At 53.0% G+C, this 18,769-nt stretch overlaps 1 protein-coding gene across 1 annotated transcript; it reads left to right on the plus strand.

The window, feature by feature from the left end:
* Positions 1-8,993: 8,993 nt before the first annotated feature.
* On the plus strand, positions 8,994-18,565 carry CDC25B (cell division cycle 25B). Its single transcript, XM_032419653.1, has 16 exons — positions 8,994-9,193; positions 10,048-10,157; positions 10,975-11,026; positions 12,833-12,874; positions 13,088-13,124; positions 13,381-13,503; positions 13,610-13,732; positions 13,926-14,060; positions 14,455-14,535; positions 14,632-14,808; positions 14,978-15,073; positions 15,621-15,683; positions 15,841-15,939; positions 16,157-16,290; positions 16,998-17,109; positions 17,256-18,565. Exons 1-16 carry the CDS (start codon positions 8,994-8,996, stop codon positions 17,394-17,396), a joined length of 1,725 nt encoding a protein of 574 aa, XP_032275544.1. The 3' UTR covers positions 17,397-18,565.
* Positions 18,566-18,769: the final 204 nt, after the last annotated feature.

The raw sequence follows: 18,769 nt of genomic DNA on the forward strand, positions 1-18,769 counted from the left end.
GCGGGCGGCGCGGGCGCGGAAGGCAGGAAGTGCCGCGGCGCGGGGAGCAGGGAGCGCGGCGAGCGGGGCGGAGCGGGCGGAGCGGGATCTCGCGGGAAGCGCGGGGACGCCCGGCGCCGCCTCCCCGCCCTCCGCGCCCACCCCCCCCCCCCGCTGCCGGGGACCCACCGCGGGGGGGCGCTGCGGCCTGCTGGACCCGGCGGCGCTCGGGCGTCCGGGCGACCAGCGGGCAGGGGCGCGGTGCCCGGCCTCCGCGCCCGGTGGGCAGCGATTTGCTGCGTATAAAGAATAACAGCTGTGCTTTGTGGGTTTTGTTTTGTTACAGCAAAAATAGTCCACGCTCTTTGAGGAAACTGAAAAATACAGGAAACTAAAAATCACCTTTCACCCCAGCACCTGGAGAGATGCGCAGGTAACATTTTGATACGTTTCCTTCCAGTCTTTTCTCTAGGCTCAAGCAGTTTTCTGTGTAAAAATTTATTGCATAAAACTGGCATCAGATGTATAGACTGTATGTCTGGCATCTCCTGCTGTTTTACCTGGCATCGAGCGATGAGGATTTTGCCACATCGATAAAATATTGCCAACATGCTTTTTAATGGTTGTATATTGTTCCAAGTATGGATGAACACTAATCTGTGTAGCCTATTGTTACACACTTAGATTATTTTTATAAGCAACATTACACTTTTACATCTATTTGATAGTAATCCCACAATCCATAGATAAACACTGATATGTCCGTGTGCCACTTTCTGGGCTTTTCCATGCATACGGGCATAAATGTTTGTGTTTTCATCTACAGAAATAATGTCATGTATATAAATATATAAGTATACATACACATGAATCCCTGAAACCTCCTCCTCCACCATACACATAAAAATGACATATTCTTAACACAATAAATGCATTGTGGTGTTTTAAAAAAATCCCTCGAGTGAGGTGTAGTCAAAGAGGAAGGCTGTGACCCAGGGGGATGGACTGAGGACCTGGGGCTGGATAAGGCTTCAAATGAGTGGGTGTGTACAAAGAAGAAAAGAGGACCAAGGACAGTGCCCTGGGCTCTCCAAAGTTAAGGGTTCCAGAAAGGACTAACAAGAAATTCATGAAAAACAGCTGAATGGTGTTTCTGGAGGCCAAGGGAAGAAAGTGTAACTCGCTGCTGTGTTAGTGTGTATTTTTCTTTTCATATGTGTATTGGCCATTTGAATCCTGTGAATTTTCTAGTCATACTCTTTGCCCATTTTTCTCTTGTATTTGTCTTTCTGTGGACTTATAGGAGCTCTTCATAGGCTCTGAACACAAAATCTTTGTTAAGTATATTGCAAATATGCTCTTCCAGTCTGCCAGTTGTCCTTTAATTTAGCGTAGGGAATCTTAGATATGAGAAGTTTGTAACCTTTATTTTTTTTTTAAGATTTTATTTATTTATTTGAGAGAGAGAGAGAGCATGAGCGCAGGGAGGGGCAGAGGGAGAGGGAGAAGCAGACTCCCTGCTGAGCAGGAAAACCAACACACGGGGACCGACACACTGGGCTCGATCCCAGGATCCCAGGATCATGATCTGAGCCAAAGGCAGACACTGAGCCACCCAGGTGCCCCAGTTTGTAACCTTTAAGTAGGCAGGTCTGTCAGTTTTTTTCCTTTAGTGCTTCTGGGTTTTGTGTCTTACTTTCCCACTCCTGAGACATAAAAAAATATTCTTCTAATCACAAGGTCTAGGAGAAAACGTGGGAGACTTTTCCCTCAGGAGCCAGATCAGTTCTTGGTCCATAATGGGTATATGGTCCCTATGCAAAGGCGAGTATAGGGCTACCTGTCTGAGACTCCCTACTACACATTTTCAGGAAACCATGTCGACATTTTGGTGATTTCATCCATGTGCATATATGTCCCACCTGCCTCTTCACCCATCCTGGCTTATAATCAATGTGTGTTTGGGTGATTGTAATGTGGGTGGGCTTATTTTTCCTACTTCACTGAATTTTCCAAGTTTTTTTCAATAAGCAAGTACAACAGGCCCTTTAAAATGAAAAGGAGAATGGAAAGCTTACTGAAGGACACGAAAAATAATGATTAGGTAAGTGAAATAGGTATTAGGCCTAATGGGCAACTTTGGACAGCCTGGGCCAAGAGAAGAGAAGGTGGACTTCGGACTTGCCTAAGGTGGGGAATTGGAAGGATAGGGCTTATAGAGGGAAGTGGGGGGTCCCAGGGTTCCAGATGGATTGGCAAGGGAATTGCTCAGTTTAGAGGGAGTGGAAATGGGCCCTATGCCCTGCTACAGGTAGCAGGTAGACCAGATGTCTAGAAATGGCTGCGTAATCAGCACGTGTATGGCTTCTTTTTCGTCCTGGAAATGGCCATACCAGTATCCTTTGTGTGGCACCAAGGATGGGCCTGGAAGTTGAAGACAATGTGGGCCTATTGATGGAGGTGGATACAGTTAGCAGGAAAGAGGTTGTCCAGCCATTTGAGGACATCTCCAGAGTTCTTAGAGCCAAGAGTCCCAAGAGAAATACCTCATCTCTCCCCCAGTCCTCCATAATTCTATTCATGCTTTCTTTTTTTTTTTTTTAAAGATTTTATTTATTTGACAGAGAGAGACACAGCGAGTGAGGGAACACAAGCAGGGGGAGTGGGAGAGGGAGAAGCAGGCTTCCCGCTGAGCAGGGAGCCCGATGCGGGGCTCGATCCCAGGACCCTGGGATCATGACCTGAGCTGAAGGCAGACGCTTAACGACTGAGCCACCCAGGCGCCCCTCATGCTTTCATTTTTAACAGCTTTATTGAGACATATTTCACATATCATACAACTTACCCATTTAGCATATATTTCATAGACACATGCAACTATCACCACAGTCAATTTTAGAACATTTTTATCACCTTAGAAAGAAATCCCATACCCTTTAGCTACTATGTCCCTATTCACTCCCTGCCCCTTCCTCAGGCCTAAGCAACCACTGATCTACTTTCTGTCTATAGATTTCCCTGTTCTGAATACTTCATATGAATGAAATCATATAATTTGTGTCTTTTATGACTGGCTTCTTTCACTTAGCATCATGTTTTCTACATTCATGCACGATGAAGCCTCTATGCTTTATTCTTTTCTTACAGCTGAATAATATTCTATTGTATAGATATATGACATTTTTATCCATTTGTCATTTGATGGACATTTGGATTATTTCTGTGTTTTGGCAATTAGGAATGATGCTGCTATAAACACTTGTTTGCAATTTTTTGTGTGGACATCCGTTTTCATTTTACTTGGTTATATACCTAGGAGTGGAATTGCTGGGTCATATGGTAACTCTTTGTTTAATTGTTTGAGGAATTGCCACATTGAGGTCATGGTCTTTTAATTAACTTAAAAATTATACCTGTTCTGGGGGTGCCTGGGTGGCTCAGATGGTTAAGCGTCTGCCTTCAGCTCAGGTCATGATCCCAGGGTTCTGGGATCGAGTCCCGCATCGGGCTCCCTGCTAGGCGGGGAGCCTGCTTCTCCCTCTGCCTCTGCCTCTCTCTCTCTCTCTGACTTTCATGAATAAATAAATAAAACATTAAAAAAAAATTATACCTGTTCTTTGGAAAATATTTTAAAATACCGACAATTTTTTAAAAGATTTTATTCATTTTTAAAAATTTTATTTATTTCTTTGATATACAGAGACACAGCGAGAGAGGGAACACAAGCAGGGGGAGTGGGAGAGGGAAAACAGGCCTCCCGCGGAGGAGGGAGCCAGATGCGGGGCTCAATCCCAGGACCCTGGGATCATGACCTGAGCCGAAGGCAGACACCCAACGACTGAGCCACCCAGGCACCCCTTATTTATTCATTTGAGAGAGAGAGCACACAAGCAGGAGGAGAGGCAGAGGGAAAGGGAAAGCAGACTCCCCGCTGAGCCAGGAGCTTGATGTGGGGCTTGATCCCAGGACCTGGAGATCATGACCTGAGCTGAAGGCAGACTCCCAACCATCTGAGCCACCCCAGCGCCCCCAAAATACCCCAAATTTTGAGGATAGAAACATTTGATTACACTACTCAGAGAATATCCTTGTGGGATACTTTTCTGTTCATATTGTTTTTAATGCGACCACACTTGGCATGATACTTTGTAGCCCATAATGTGAACATCTTTTCATGTCAATAATTATTTCCATCAGTGAATTTCAAACTTCTTTTACTCTAGAAACCCTTTCTTCAAAAGACCGTTTTCTGAAAGCCCAGTATGTAAGCTTTCAGATACCAACAATTACTGACTGGGCTCCTGCTGGGTACCAAGCATCCCTACCTGCCCCCATGCCTGTTCTCTTTAAAAGTTGCAGGTATTACAAACTATAGAGGAGTCACCTCATTAGCTGCTCGCCTATAAGAACACCCAGCTTGCTTTCTGTGTTTCATTGCTATTAACAGTTACTCAGTGAACATACATCTGTGTGTACTTTCATCATCTTTTTTTTTTAATTTTTATTTTTTAATTTTTATTTTTTTTATTTATTCATGAGAGTCAGAGAGAGAGATAGAGAGAGGCAGCGGCAGAGGGAGAAGCAGGCTCCCCGCCTAGCAGGGAGCCCGATGCGGGACTCGATCCCAGGACCCTGGGATCGTGACCTGAGCCGAAGGCAGACGCTTAACCATCTGAGCCACCCAGGCGTCCCTTTCATCATCTTTTTTTTTTTTAAAGATTTTATTTATTTATTTGAGATAGAGAGAATGAGAGGGAGAGAGCACATGAGAGGGGGGAGGGGCAGAGGGAGAAGCAGACCCCCTGCCGAGCAGGGAGCCCGATGCGGGACTCGATCCCGGGACTCCAGGATCATGACCTGAGCCGAAGGCAGTCGCTTAACCAACTGAGCCACCCAGGCGCCCCCTTTCATCATCTTTTTAAGAGAAATCCCTAGGGGCGCCTGGGTGGCTCAGTCAGTTACGCATCTGCTTTTGGCTCAGGTCATGATCCCAGGGTCCTGGCTCAGCGGGGAGTCTGCTTCTCCCTCCCCTCTTCCTCCCACTTGTGTCCTCTCTCTCACTCTCTCTCTATCAAATAAATAAAATGTTAAAAAAGAAAAAGAGAGAGAGAGAGAAATCCCTAGAAGTGGGATATTGGGTCAGGGGCCAACCTTGGACTTGGGCCTATATGAGGTGCTGGGAGATGGGAGGAGAGGCAAATGACTTGGTCCCTGTTCTTCAACAGCTAATCAGCTTGAGGAGATGAAATTCAGGAAGGGGAAAAGAAGATTTCAATAAATAGAGCCATACCTTCCAATAGTTCCCTTTTATTTTATTATTTTTTTTCTTTTTAAGTAGGCTCCATCCTGGGCCTCATAATCCTGAGATCAAGACCTGAGCTGAGATCAAGAGTCAGTGTTTAACCGACTGAGCCACCCAGGCGCCTGCTAATAGTTCCCTTTTTGGAATTAATACTGTGTATACTTGCTGCATCAGTGTGCAAGCTAATAACCTAAATGTTCAGCATTAGGGAAATGAATAAATATATGACATTATGGTACTAATATGGATCCATCTTCAAGTAAAATGAAGAAAGCAAGGGGTAAAACAATGTTTCACACAGTTTGTTATATTTGTAAAAATATGGACATACATATGCTTGTACATATATAGACCTGCACTGTGTACTGTGGTAGCCCAGTTAATCCCATGTGGCTACTGAGCACTTGAAATGTGGCACATCCAAGCTGAGATGTGCTGTGAGTGTCAAGTGCACAAATGGTACCAAAAAGTATCTAAAATATCTAATAATTCTTATATTGATAATATGTTGAAATGATAATATTTTGAATATATGAGGTTAAATAAAATATTAAAATTTCAGCTGTTTCTTTTCATATTTTTAATGTGGCTACTAGGAAATTTTAAATTATGTATGTGGCTCCGGGGCGCCTGGGTGGCTCAGTCGTTAAGCATCTGCCTTCGGCTCAGGTCATGATCCCAGGGTCCTGGGATTGAGCCCCGCATCGGGCTCCCTGCTTCGTGGGAAGCCTGCTTCTCCCTCTCCCACTCTCCTTGCTTGTGTTCCTGCTCTTGCTATCTCTCTCTCTGTCAAATAAATAAAATCTTTTAAAAAAAATAAATTATGACGTTCTGCATGGAGCACTGGGTGTTATGCACAAACAATGAATCATGGAACACTATATCTAAAACTAATGATGTAATGTATGGGGATTAACATAACAATAAAAAAATTAAAAAAAAAATAAATTATGTATGTGGCTCATATCTGTGCCTCCCCATTATGTTTCGATTGCCTAGGACTGTCACAGACTGTCTCCAGAATATGCAACAAACTCATATTGGTGGCTGTCTCTAGGCAGGGGTCCTGAAGGTGTGTGTAGGGTGTGGAGACTGACTTTTTCACTGCTGTTTTGCACCATTTGAATTTTCTCCTTTGTTTGAATTTTCGGTACCATGTCCCAATTTTTAAAAACCATTTAACATGTCTCAAGCCATGACAGAAAAGGCACTGGAAAAGTGAGTCCCACACAGAAGATGCTGTGTGGGAACAGGCTTGGAGAAGGATTTTGGAAACGTGTGATAATTTTCCCTTCTTTTCTGCCAAGGCACTGGGGTCACACTGGACCCCCTCAAGCAAGCCCAGAGGGATAGTCCAGAGCCAGGGTATTCCTTTCATGGGGAGTGGAGCTTTCTGCAGCTCTGAATTGTCATTGTAACCAGGACCTGGCTGGATGAGAGGAGTCATTCCTCTTAACGATATTATTGCAAATATTTATTTTAGCTTCTTTTTGTTGAATACCTTTTTTTTTTAATTGAGCACATAATCTGTGATCTAATTGGCAAAGGAGATCCAGGAAGATACACAGAGCTGATGTGTGGGATGCTCTGGAATGACACCTCTGTGGTCCTGGCCTCTCCTCACTTGCCCAGAGGTGACCTCTGAGTGTGGAATTTGAAAGGATTCAAGAGTATAATACTTTTTTTGGCCACACACATACACACACACCCTCCCTACACCCTGTAGAAATGTGTGTGTGTGTGTGTTGGATGGTGGTAATCCTTGCTGGGTTGATTTTGAAAATGCAACCCCTCAGTTTTATTTCTGGTCTTTCAGGTGGGACTGTCTCCTCCCTCACCCACACCCTCACCCACCCTCCTCCCCAGGACAGTCACATCCTGGGCTGTGAGTAGTGGCTGGATGTTGGGAGCTGGATTCTTGATCCAGGGTAGATGAACCTGAAATCTCAGCCCTGTCCAGCACGAAGCATAGCACCTGACAGAAGCTGAACAAAACGTTGGAAGAAGGAAAAGTCATGATCTGCACCTTCCTACCCCTCTCAGATAGAACTGGGGTCTTTGGGGGCGCCTGGGTGGCTCAGTCGTTGAGCATCTGCCTTCGGCTCAGGTCATGATCCTGGGGTCTTGGGCTCGAGCCCCACATCGGGCTCCCTGCTCCGCGGGAGGCCTGCTTTCCCTCTCCCACTCCCGCTGCTTGTGTTCCCTCTCTCACTGTGTCTTTCTCTGTCAAATGAATAAAAATCTTTAAAAAAAAAAAAAAAGAAGAAGAACTGGGGTCTTTGCATCCCGTTCTTCTGCAAGTCCCCTAGCCCACCCAACCGCCTACTGCCAGGCCCTCCCTTCTGCCACTCCCACCCACTGCACCTTGGCTGGAGGGATGTGACCGCAGGGAAGCAAAGAAGAGCCTGAGCTCTTGCTTGCCTGAGCTGTGCACCACCCAGCCAGAGGCGCCCTCTTCAGTGGGGAGACAGGATGCAAAAGCACTTATTGCCCATTCACTTTTGGGTGCAGGCTTCCAGGGCTCATTCCAGGAAAACAAGATTGCTGGAAAGTTATCAGTTAGAAGATGCTCAGTTTAAACTAGTGACAGATTCAGTTTCCTTGGTCATCAAAGAAACACCAATTAAACAATGTAATGCCATTAACATCACTTTAGCCAAACCGTCAGTGGGCATGAGATATTTCCATAACTTGGTTCTGAGGTCGAAGATACCTTCTTTGGCCGCAATCGCCAAAACCTATGGTTAGGTCAACCATTAGAGCCTCCTCTGAGGCTGCTGGAGAAAATTGGACCTCTTGGGGTCACAGGTAACCTGGGGCCCCATGAGTTACACGGAGGCCCGCACCTCCGGTCTACCTCCTGTGCGGGGTGAGGGGGTAGGCTCCGCTTGGCAATTAGGCTTTACCGACGCTCCGCGCTGCCAGTCAAGAGGGTAGAGAGGCTGCAGGAGCGCCTGGGGTGAATTTCTGCTCTACCACTTGCCCCGTGTGACCTTGAACGAGTTAATGAAGTTTTCCACGACTCAACGTCCGGGTCGATAGAGTGACGAACACGGACCGCACCGTGTAGCCGTGTTTGGCAAACTCCCGGAGTGGAGCCTCCCCCGGTGCCTACTGGTGAGTGTAGGTGATGTTAAATCTCGGGGGGTTCCCTCGGAGGCCACCCTAGCGGGTGTGGCTTCCTCAGGGACCCTCTCCGCCGGGGGTAACTCCAAACCACATCCCGAGAAGCAGAATTTGGGCAGCCAAGATCCTCGAGTCCTGGCTGGGGTGGCGGGGGGCGGTGCGTGGAGGCTTAGGAGAAACCCCAATTCCTTAGCCCCGACCAGAGCCTGGAACTGGGCTGGGCCGGGCTGGTCAGCATCCGCGCCTTTCACCCCGCGGGCCCCGCCCTCGGTCCCGCCCTCCTCCAACCCGCGCCCCCATTGGTGGCGTCCGGCGGCGCGGCCGCTGTTATTTTTCGAATATATAAGGAGGTGGAGGTGGCAGCTGCGGCTTAGAGGCTTCCCGGACTGGTGGCTGGTCCCTGCGTCCCTCCACCCCGCCCCCCCCTCCCCGCTTCCCTCCCCCCCCCCCTTCCCCCCCCCTGGCTCTTCCCCCCTCCCTCCCCCCCCCCCCACCCCGGGCCCGCTCCCCACCTCGTCCCGGCCAGCTGTGCCCGGCGTCGCCCTGCGCCCGGCCCTCCCGCCAGCCTTCGGCGGGTCCCGCCGCGATGGAGCTGCCCCAGCCGGAGCCCGCGCCGGGCCCGGCTCTCAGTCCCGCCGGCGTGCGCTGTGGCGCCCCACGTCCCAGCCACCTCCTGGGCCTCCAGCTGGGACCTCACGGCCTCGTGGGGTCCCCGGAGCGCGCGGCCGCTTCCTCGCCGGTCACCACCCTGACCCAGACCATGCACGACCTCGCCGGGCTCGGCAGGTAGGGCGCCCCGCCGACGCTGGGTGTGGGGTGAGAGGCTCGTACTAGGGTGTTGGTCCCGGGCCTCCCGTGGAACCCGGCGTGGGAGCCGAATCTGAGAAGCGGAGTGGGGAGGTGTCCTGGGTAGTGCCTGCTTCAGGGACCCGGGGCTAGGGCGGTGAGACCGGGTCTGTGCAGTGCACACCCTCCAGGTGACTTGCTCTTGGCAGCACAAACCTCTGGAGACACCGGTCCCACCCGCCGCCCCCCGTGTGCCTCCACCATGCTGTCTCCCTAATCTCTGCCCTAATCACCACTATTTTGCCCCAGGCAAGGGATTCTGAGCCTGGAGTGGGAACTTGAGGGTGGCAGAGGAGCTTGGTTCTCTTCTGTCCGGGCCCCTGCTCCCTCCACCCCCAGTTCTTTCCTGAGGTTAAGGGGTTAAACCCTGGTCCTGCTTCCTGAGCAACCTGCAGTGTCCAGGCTGGGTCGCCCTCAGCAGCAATGGAGACCTAAGTCTTGCCCTTGCTCCAGAAAGGCTTGTGGATGGGTAGGGGTCTGAAGAGTTCCGGGGAAGGCCCTCCGGGGCTACTCTGCTGCCCTGCCATCCCCCAGAATGGCCCTCAACCCACCTCCTTGCTCTTGCCCTGGGCTCACCTCCCCCTGAACCCAGGAGGACCTTTCTTAATCAACAAAGAAAAGCTACTTAGAATCCCTGCAGAAGACCCATGAAGAGGGCAGGCTCTCAGGGCCGTCACCTCCCTGGGACAGGGATGGGCCCTTCAGAGGTGGGTGGCTGGTGGGAACATGGGCCAGCTAGCCCTTGAGCCCCACATTTACCTTTCTCCTTCCCTGCGTCCCTGTTGCCTTCCCAGTGAGACTCCAAAGCGTCAGGTAGGCAGCCCGCTCACATGCCTATCCCTGTCCCGGCGGCGGGCATCTGAATCCTCCCTGTCGTCTGAATCCTCTGAATCTTCTGATGCAGGTGAGGCTCAGGGGTACCAGGGGACGTGGGGGGGGGGCGCTGCCTGAGTCTCTCCACTTCCCTGCTGATCAGACTAACATTTTTCCCACAACCTGGTGGGCCCAGGACCCTCCACCTGCCCACCTCTGGTGGGGCTCCCCACACCCAGCCCAGACTGGCTGAGCGGGGCGGTAGGGCGGGGCCCTCATGGGGAGATGAGATCTTACCTATTTAAAACCAGGCGCCAAAGTCCCTGAACCACAGCCCCAGCTGGGAGGCATTAGGGCTGAAAGTTGGTCATTTTATAACATTCACTTGCCTTCAGCTGTAACCTTTTCCTTTAAAAAGCTGTTATCTCTTCTAGAACAAATTACTTAAACCAGCTTAAGAAAAATGCTTAGCAAAGTTTTGGTTTAAAACCTATACAGAGGAGGGGCACCTGGGTGGCTCAATGGGTTAAGCATCTGCCTTTGGCTCAGGTCATGATCCCGGGGTCCTGGGATTGAGCCCCACGTCGGGCTCTCTGCTCAGCAGAGAGTCTGCTTCTTCTTCTCCCTCTGTGCTCTTTCTCTCTCTCTCAAATAAATAAAATATTAAAAAAAAATAAAACCTGTACAGAGGAGTTTCCATAGTAAACAGGGAGTGGGGCCCTGCCCAATTTCTGGGCCAGTGTGTTAGCCCTTGGGGTTCAGGGGCAGGTTTTTGTTTCATTTTTTTAATGTATCAAGATCTAAAGTAGAAACAGGTTTTTCCTTTCTCTGAATAGAGTTGCGACATGGTGGGGGAATGTGTATAGAAGATGCCACTACTTTCAAACCAAGGTGCTCTGTCCCCCCAGGTCTGTGTATGGATTCTCCCAGCCCCATGGACCCCCGAATGGCAGAGCAGACGTGAGTAGAGAAAAGGGATCCCCACTACCAAGGAGTTGGTGCCTGCCTTTGGGAATCCTAGTTCCAGCATAAACCCACTGGGTCTGGGAGAGTGGACAGACCCCTCCAATCCACATGTGGGGGGGACCCACTGACCTCCCAAGTCCTGAGATTCAGCTTCCTGTCTCAGAGAAGGGTCTGCTCCTACAGGAGCAGCTGAGTGTGGGCTCAGGGCCAGGTGGTGGGGATAGTGGGTACTTCAGCCAGCCCTTGGCCTGTGGAAATACAGGTCTGGTATGGAGCAACGGAGACAGCTCCCCATATTTTAAAATATGGTCCAACTAATTCAAAACATTCAATTCATTTAATTTAACCTGCCACAACTGTTTTGTTTAGGCCAAACAAAACAGTTGTGGCAGGTTGGTTCAGCCCTTGACCATCCTATCAGCATCCTCTGGCTTCAGTGACGCTTTCTGGCCAACCCCTGGACCAGGCCCTTTCTGAGAGAGAGTGGAGAGGGCGTTGTGCTCAGGACAGATCCTTCTCCCTTGGTGGTGGGGCATGAGTAGTATCTTCTAGAGCACAGCGGTCCCTATCCAGCGGTTAGAGCCCCAGCAGGGAGAGCAGCTGCTAGGCATTAGTGGGGACAGCTGGGCATCCCCAGACTGGGCTGAGGGACTATGGCTTTGGGGTTAGGGCAGTGGCTGTCTTTCCTCCCACTGCCTTTGATCAGACTGGGCTGGGCTACCGGGTTTGTTCACAAACAGGAAACAGGGAGAGAACTGGGTGGGGGTGGGGGGACTGCAGGTTGGTTTTTGGTGACAACCCAGAATTGTCCCTACTTTACTCCTGAGGCGCAGGTGCAGATGGGAAACCAGGCCAATAAAAGTCATCATTCCCGATGCCAGGTTGTCTGGGCACAGCCCCTCCCCACCGTTGGGAGTCGTCCCCCTGACACTAGCCCTCAGTGCCCCCCCCACCTCTGCACCTGCTTTGACGGTTACAGTTTCTCAGAAAGAAGTGTGTGTGTGTGTGTGTGTGTACGCGTGTGCACGCTCACGCCTGGGCTCACATAGACACACAAAAGCCCTGCGTGGCAGGTGGTCTCTGGTAACATAGCTAGGGGGTGGGGCCTATCTACAGAAGCTTGTGCCCTGGCCTCAAAAGGAACATCTGTTGGAATTCTTTGCCTGCTGGCCTCTTCTAAGGCAGGAGAAGGGGGTGGGACAGAGGCTGGGTCCTAGAAAATTCCATAGGAGGGAGGAGAGGATGTGACCCTGAACATTTGTCACTAGGGGGTCTGGCATGGCACACTGTGGCTGATCTGGGGCACACTAAACCAGGCCCCTGTCCTGGGGGGAGCCAGGACAGCCCCACACAAGGGGAGGGAAGCCCAGTCTTGCTGGCATCCAGGCCCTGGAGATACCCAGATTGTCGGCCACGGTCTGTCATCATGGGACGGATGGATGCCTTTCCTGGCGGCCATATGGCCCCGCTGAGGTGATTTGCATACAGGTGGAAGGCCTGTGGGTAAGCTGGCAAGACCGTTGCCTTGGTAGCGCCTTGGCCACCCTGTGACCTGCCCCAGCTGTCTCCGTTGCTCCATTCTCTGGGCCCTCTTCCATTCAGGGCAGCCTTCAAAATCCCAGGCTGCTTCTTCTCTCCCCCTTCCCCAATACCTGGGCCCCTGAGAGTCAGCATTCTTCCCTCCCCTTTCTGCTGGCCTGAGCCCTGGCCCCCAGGCCTTGTGGACTTGGGGCCTGATGCTGGGGGTGGGCACTGGGCTGTAGGGTGAGGTGGGCTGCATGGGACTTTTCTCTTTCCCAGGTTTGAGCAGGCCATCCAAGCAGCTAGCCGGGTCATCCGAAAGTAAGTGCTCCAGCCTTCCTCCTGTGGGCTCTGGTGGTCCACCTATCCCAGGCTCTCCCCATGCCCCTGTTGGATGGAGGAGGCATGGGGAGGGTGCTCTCCCACTGCCTCCCACAGGGATGCACAGGGCTCTGTGGTGAAGGGGCATCCTGCGTGCTGTCCTGCACAGCCCCCTACTCTCCAGCCCTGACCTCTCCCTGTTTTCTCCTGCAGCGAGCAGTTTACCATTCGACGTTTCCAGTCCTTGCCGGTGAGCGCCCTCTGAGGCCTGACACTGGAGGCTCAGGCCCTGGCCAGGCTTGAGGAGGGGCAGGAGGGATCCGGGGTCACCTCCCAGAGGGCAGACTTGAAACGGTCTGGTGTGCCTGGTCTGGCTGTGGGAGATGGGGTTTTGGAGGTGGATGGGCAAGCTGGGGGAGTCAGAGGAGGGACGGGAGAAGGTAGGGCCAGGGCTGGTGCCAGAGGAATGGAGCCTTCAGTTCCTGCTGCCCTGCCTGGCTCTCTAGGTGAGGCTTCTGGGCCACAGCCCTGTGCTACGGAACATCACCAACTCCCAAGCACCTGGCAACTGGAGGAAGAGTGAGGCGTGTGGCCGAGCTGCCCACAGCTCTGGGGAGGACAAAGAGAATGTGCGCTTCCAGAAGGCTGGAGTGGGAGCACTTCAGGGAGAGAAGGAAGGGGGTGTGCTGGGATGGTTCTCTGGCATTTGATGACACCCACCCATGTTGCCCACAGGATGGCTTTGTCTTCAAGATGCCATGGAAACCCCCGCATCCCAGCCATGCCCATGCTTTGGCAGAGTGGGCCAACCGCAGAGAAGCCTTTGCCCAGAGACCAAACTCAGCTCCCGACCTGATGGTACATTGGGAGAGTGGAACCCAATGTAGGGTGGGTGTAGGGTGGGTGCCCCTGAAGACAGCCCTGGGGGGAGAGGTGGAGGGGGAGGGTGATCCTGAACTCTGAGGCAGTAGGAACCTTTTCTCAGAAGGATGGGGGTGAGGGCTGCCTCGGGTCCCCACCCCTGAGTGGCCTGTGTCTGTCCCCCGCACAGTGTCTCACCCCTGAGCGCAAGATGGAAGTAGAGGAGCTGAGTCCCCCAGCCCGATGCCGCTTCTCCCTGACTGCCACCCAGGGGGCCTCTGAAGAAGATGATGGATTTGTGGACATCCTGGAGAGTGACTTAAAGGTAACCAGTCTTGCCCCCCAGGCCATCGACCTCACTTTCCCTGGGACCTCCCCAAAGAGGAAAGCCCTGACCTCCCACCCCGAGACTGTGACTTCATTCCGATGTCAGAAGAGGAATCAGAGCTAATGGAGTCACGGCGTGGCCTCCGGCCTACCAGAGACTAGCAGGTGGCTGGTGCTGCAGTGAGGGAGGGTGCTGCAGGGCAGAGGCGAGTCCAACCCTCCCGCGGGGCCACAGGTCTCAGCAAGTGCGGCCCTGCAGTTTCCTGGTTCTGGGGGACTGCCATGTGTGGGTGTGCAGGCAGGGCCAAGGAGGGCCATGCTGGAGGACCTGGGGCCTGAGGGGCTGGCCTTTGCCCGCGGGTGTGACCGTACCCTTGCTGATTTGGCCTCAGGATCACAACGCGGTACCCCCAGGCATGGAGAGCCTCATTAGCGCCCCACTGGTCAAGACCTCAGAAAAGGAGGAAGAGCAGGTGGGTCTCTGGGGGGGGCCGCCCCAGAGCTTGGGGGGGGGGCTGGTAGGGGGCAGGGGCGGGGTACTCTGACCCCCGACCTGCCACCCCTGCCAGGACCTCATCATGTACAGCAAGTGCCAGAGGCTCTTCCGCTCTCCGTCCATGCCCTGCAGCGTGATCCGACCCATCCTCAAGAGGCTGGAGCGGCCCCACGACAGGGACCTGCCCATACAGAACAAGCGGAGGAGGAGCGTGACCCCTCCAGAGGAGCAACGGGAGGCCGAAGAACCTGTGGGTGCCCCCCTGGGGTGGGGCTGGGCAGCCACTGTCCAAGTCGACCCTGCCAGCCCTTGTTGGCCGGGTTTGTGGCAGAGGGCAAGGTGCAGGGAAAGAGGTGTCAGCCCCACAGGGCGCTGAGGGGCAGCCTGGCTCCTGATCCTGGCCACCATCTACCCTGCAGAAAGCCCGTGTCCTCCGCTCCAAGTCCTTGTGTCACGAGGAGATTGAGACTATCCTGGACAGTGACCACCGGGAACTGATTGGGGATTACTCCAAGGTACCAGCAGTGGACCCTTGGGAGGCTCGACCCTTTACTGTGTGGCCCCCTGAGCTCAGCAGCTGCCTTGGTACCTCCTCCCCCCTGCCCGCCCCCAGCTTTGTCCTTCACAGCTTATTCTTTATTCTCGCCTAGACTCCTCTCTCCAGCTCTCCTTGGTCTCCTGACTCTACCCCAGATCTGTCTGGGGCATCAGTTGTGTTTCAACCTTGGAAAACCTTTCCAAACTAACGTTGTAGCTTGGAGCCTCCTCGGGTCTCATCCGGGGGGCTTGGCAGAGTGTGGCGGCAGGTGAACTCTTCTGTTCCCTTCTTCCCATCCAGGGGTTGTTCCCTGGATGTCAGACCCAAGAGGCGCTTCTTGGTTGCTATGGGAACCAGAGCTGAATTTGAAGGTCAAAGCAGGTGTGGCCTTCTGGGCTTGGGAAAGAAACTCCATCCTTCCCAGGCTCCGAGTCTTGCCAATTTCACCTTTTTTCTCCTTTCTCCCTCTTTCTCTCTCTCTCCCCTCTCCCTTTCTCAATCTCTCTCTCCCCCTTTCCCTTCAGGCCTTCCTTCTGCAGACTGTGGATGGGAAGCACCAAGATCTCAAGTACATCTCACCAGAAACGGTACTTGGGGATGAGCCATTCTCCAGGCACACTTGGGATGGCTGTTTGCCTGTTCACCTTCCTTGGGGATGGGCTGCAAGGCCAGACCGGTGGTAGAGTTGGGGTCAGCCCCCTTCTGCCAGCCTGACCTGCTGGGACCCACCTCTGTGGCCCACAGATGGCAGCCTTACTGGCAGGCAAGTTCAGCAACATCGTGGAGAGGTTTGTGATTGTGGACTGCAGGTACCCCTACGAGTATGAAGGCGGGCACATCAAGGTGAGGCGGGCTGATGGGGACAGGCCCTGAAGACCCACCAGTTCTGTCCTTCTGCGGGGGGGGGGGGGGAATCCGTGGAGGGCGGCTGCACCCTCTATGGGGGAAGGATCCTGTCCAGTAAGAGGTGGAATCACACATCTGAAAGGTGGGGACGGCATGGGGAGGGATAAGCCACCCAGCCCCAGGGCCGTGGCCTGACCTCCAGCTCCCCTGGCAGACTGCCGTGAACCTGCCCCTGGAACGGGATGCTGAGACCTTCCTGCTACAGAGCCCCATCACACCCTGTAATCTGGACAAGAGAATCATCCTCATTTTCCACTGTGAATTCTCATCTGAGCGCGGTCCCCGCATGTGAGTCAGCTAGCTAATGTCTGCTCCTGACCTTCCTGCCCAGGCTTTGGGGTGCTGGAATCATCTGATGCCCAAGAGTCTCGAGTCCAGCCCCAGTCCCTGCTAGATCTGGGCCTCTAGTCTCCTGGCATCTGGAGCAGACCTCATCCTCCCTTCCTGTGCATGGCACCCTCTTCCCACCTCTTCCCCATCCTTCCCATCAGGCCTTATGTCCACCCTCCATCCATTGTCACCACCCCTTCCCCTCAAGATCTGGTTCCAGGTCTCCAGCAGTGTCCTTAATATCCAAGGGCCCTGTCCCAGGCCTCAGTGATGCTCAGCCTTCCAGGGTTTGACTGATCTTTCCGTTCCCCACCTCTCATGCTCACCAAGTCTTCTCCAGACCTCCTGAACAGATCTCTCAAATTTTGTCCACTTCTGTCCTTTATGCTTCCCCCTTTGCTGTCCAGGTCAGTTATCTCTAACAAAGATTGTGAACTGCCTTATAGAAACAACTGCCTTGATTTACCTCCTTCCTTTCATCTCTCCAACCTCCTCTGGATCCGGTAGCCAGATGATCTAAAAGCATTTTTATGGCTGACATTGCTGCATTCAAGCCTTCTGTAGCTCTCGAAGGCCCACAAAAGAGGGGGTGCAAAGAACAGGTCCCCTGAGGCATATCCTGCAACACCTCCCAGCTCTGACCCCCACACCCCTGCTGGTCCCAGGTGTCGTTTCATCAGGGAGCGTGACAGAGCTGCCAACGACTACCCCAGCCTCTACTATCCTGAGATGTACATCCTCAAGGGCGGCTACAAGGAGTTCTTCCCGCAGCACCCGGTACCATGGGTCGGGGTGGCTGAAGCCTTCGTGGGGGGTTGGACTGCAGGGAAAGGGCTCGGCCAGTGGGTAGCCCAAGGAGAAGGGAGGTTTCCTCTAAAAGTTCCCATTCCCCCATATTGACTGACCCGCCCATCCTGCCCTAGACTTTCTGTGAGCCCCAGGACTACCGGCCCATGAACCACGAAGCCTTCAGGGACGAGCTGAAGACCTTCCGCCTCAAGACCCGCAGCTGGGCTGGGGAGCGGAGCCGGCGGGAGCTCTGTAGCCGCCTGCAGGACCAGTGAAGGGCCAGCACCGGTCCTGCCTACCTTCTTGGCCTCACTGCCTGGGTGCCAGCCACCCGGGCGCCTGCAGGGCTGAGGGTCTGCTGGAGGCCCCAGCTGCCATCCAGGGGAAGGACAGTGAGGGTGTCCTGTGCATCTGCCCCCAGCCCCGATTCCCATGTCTCACTGCGATCATACTCCATATCCTCGTGCCACCCCCAACCCCAGCCCAGCCCCTGCGAGAGCCCAGCCTGTTGACTTGGTGAAACTGGATTAAGTCCAGCTCAAAGGAAGTATTTTGTGTCCAGCAGGAACCTTTTTGCTTTTTTTCCTTCCTTGTTTGAGTTAACCCTTTGTCTTGTGTCCAGAAAAGCACCCCCTCTTTCCTAGGCACTCTGTAAGCGGCTGGGGGAAAGTCCACAGCAGCCCCCCCACCCCGGGATGGGCCAAAGCAGAACCTCTCCCTGCCCGGGGCGTTGGCACTCTTGGGTGTGTCTGCCATGTTCCCTTTCTCTTCCTCTCTTTCCTGTCCTTCCACGTGAACACCTCTAGCACAAACAGAAGCTCTTACTCTTTCCTGTTTCAGTGTTACCTGCATGCTTGATTCATTCGTCTGATTTGTTGCCCATCTCAGGGTATGCACAGGCCGAGATTTAGGCTCCTCTCTCCACTTGGGGTTAGAGACTCCAAACATTAATTAGCCACTCAACCCTGGCTTCTGTTGCATCAGAAAGGGATGACCTTCTTGGGGGGCTGTTGGGCGAGGGCTAAGGTCTGCATCCTCAGCGCCTGGCAGCCCAGCCCCCACTGCTGTGAACTCCGGGGTCCGACTGGTCAGAACTTGCTGCTCTCTTGTTGTGGATGGACAGATGGACGAATGGATGGATGGTGGATGGATGGAGAGCCACGGATGCCCAATGTCCTGCACACACAAACTGCTGAGTGGAAGCATTTCAGTGAGCGTGACCATCTGCAGCAAGGATATATGTGTGTCTATGTCTGTGTGGACAAAATCTTTACACATTAAGGTTTGGAAATATTCAAGACGAAATGTCATGGAAGCAGTGAAGCCAAGGACAGAGCCACGTCTGGATTCTGAATCTCAGGACGTGTGGAGGGCTGTGCTTGAAGGCCCTGTTGACTCATCTGTTCAGGCCTTGGTTCAATAAAGCACTGAGCAAGCTGAGTAACCAGCATCGTGTCCTGTGGGCCTTTGACAAACCTTGGCAGACCCTGATGGTGGGATAGGGTGAGGACAGGTCAGCAGATGGGGGCCAGAAGACTCCTGTGGAGGTAGCCTCACATTTTCTTCCCCAAGGCAGCCTCACTTATCCTTCATGTAGCTACTCCAGCACCTCTGAACTCACCCTTCCTAAACTGCACCAGGAAAGCCA

This window comes from Phoca vitulina, unplaced genomic scaffold, assembly GCF_004348235.1.
Source record: "Phoca vitulina isolate PV1807 unplaced genomic scaffold, GSC_HSeal_1.0 scaffold22, whole genome shotgun sequence".
NCBI classification, from domain to species: domain Eukaryota; kingdom Metazoa; phylum Chordata; class Mammalia; order Carnivora; family Phocidae; genus Phoca; species Phoca vitulina.

Bases quoted from the DNA above. Each gene is read 5' to 3' on its own strand.
- CDC25B (XM_032419653.1), top strand. From the start codon at position 8,994: ATGGAGCTGCCCCAGCCGGAGCCCGCGCCGGGCCCGGCTCTCAGTCCC. The intron at 12,875-13,087 runs GTAAGTGCTCCA...TTTCTCCTGCAG, and splicing joins GCTAGCCGGGTCATCCGAAA to CGAGCAGTTTACCATTCGAC. The intron at 13,125-13,380 runs GTGAGCGCCCTC...CTGGCTCTCTAG, and splicing joins GACGTTTCCAGTCCTTGCCG to GTGAGGCTTCTGGGCCACAG.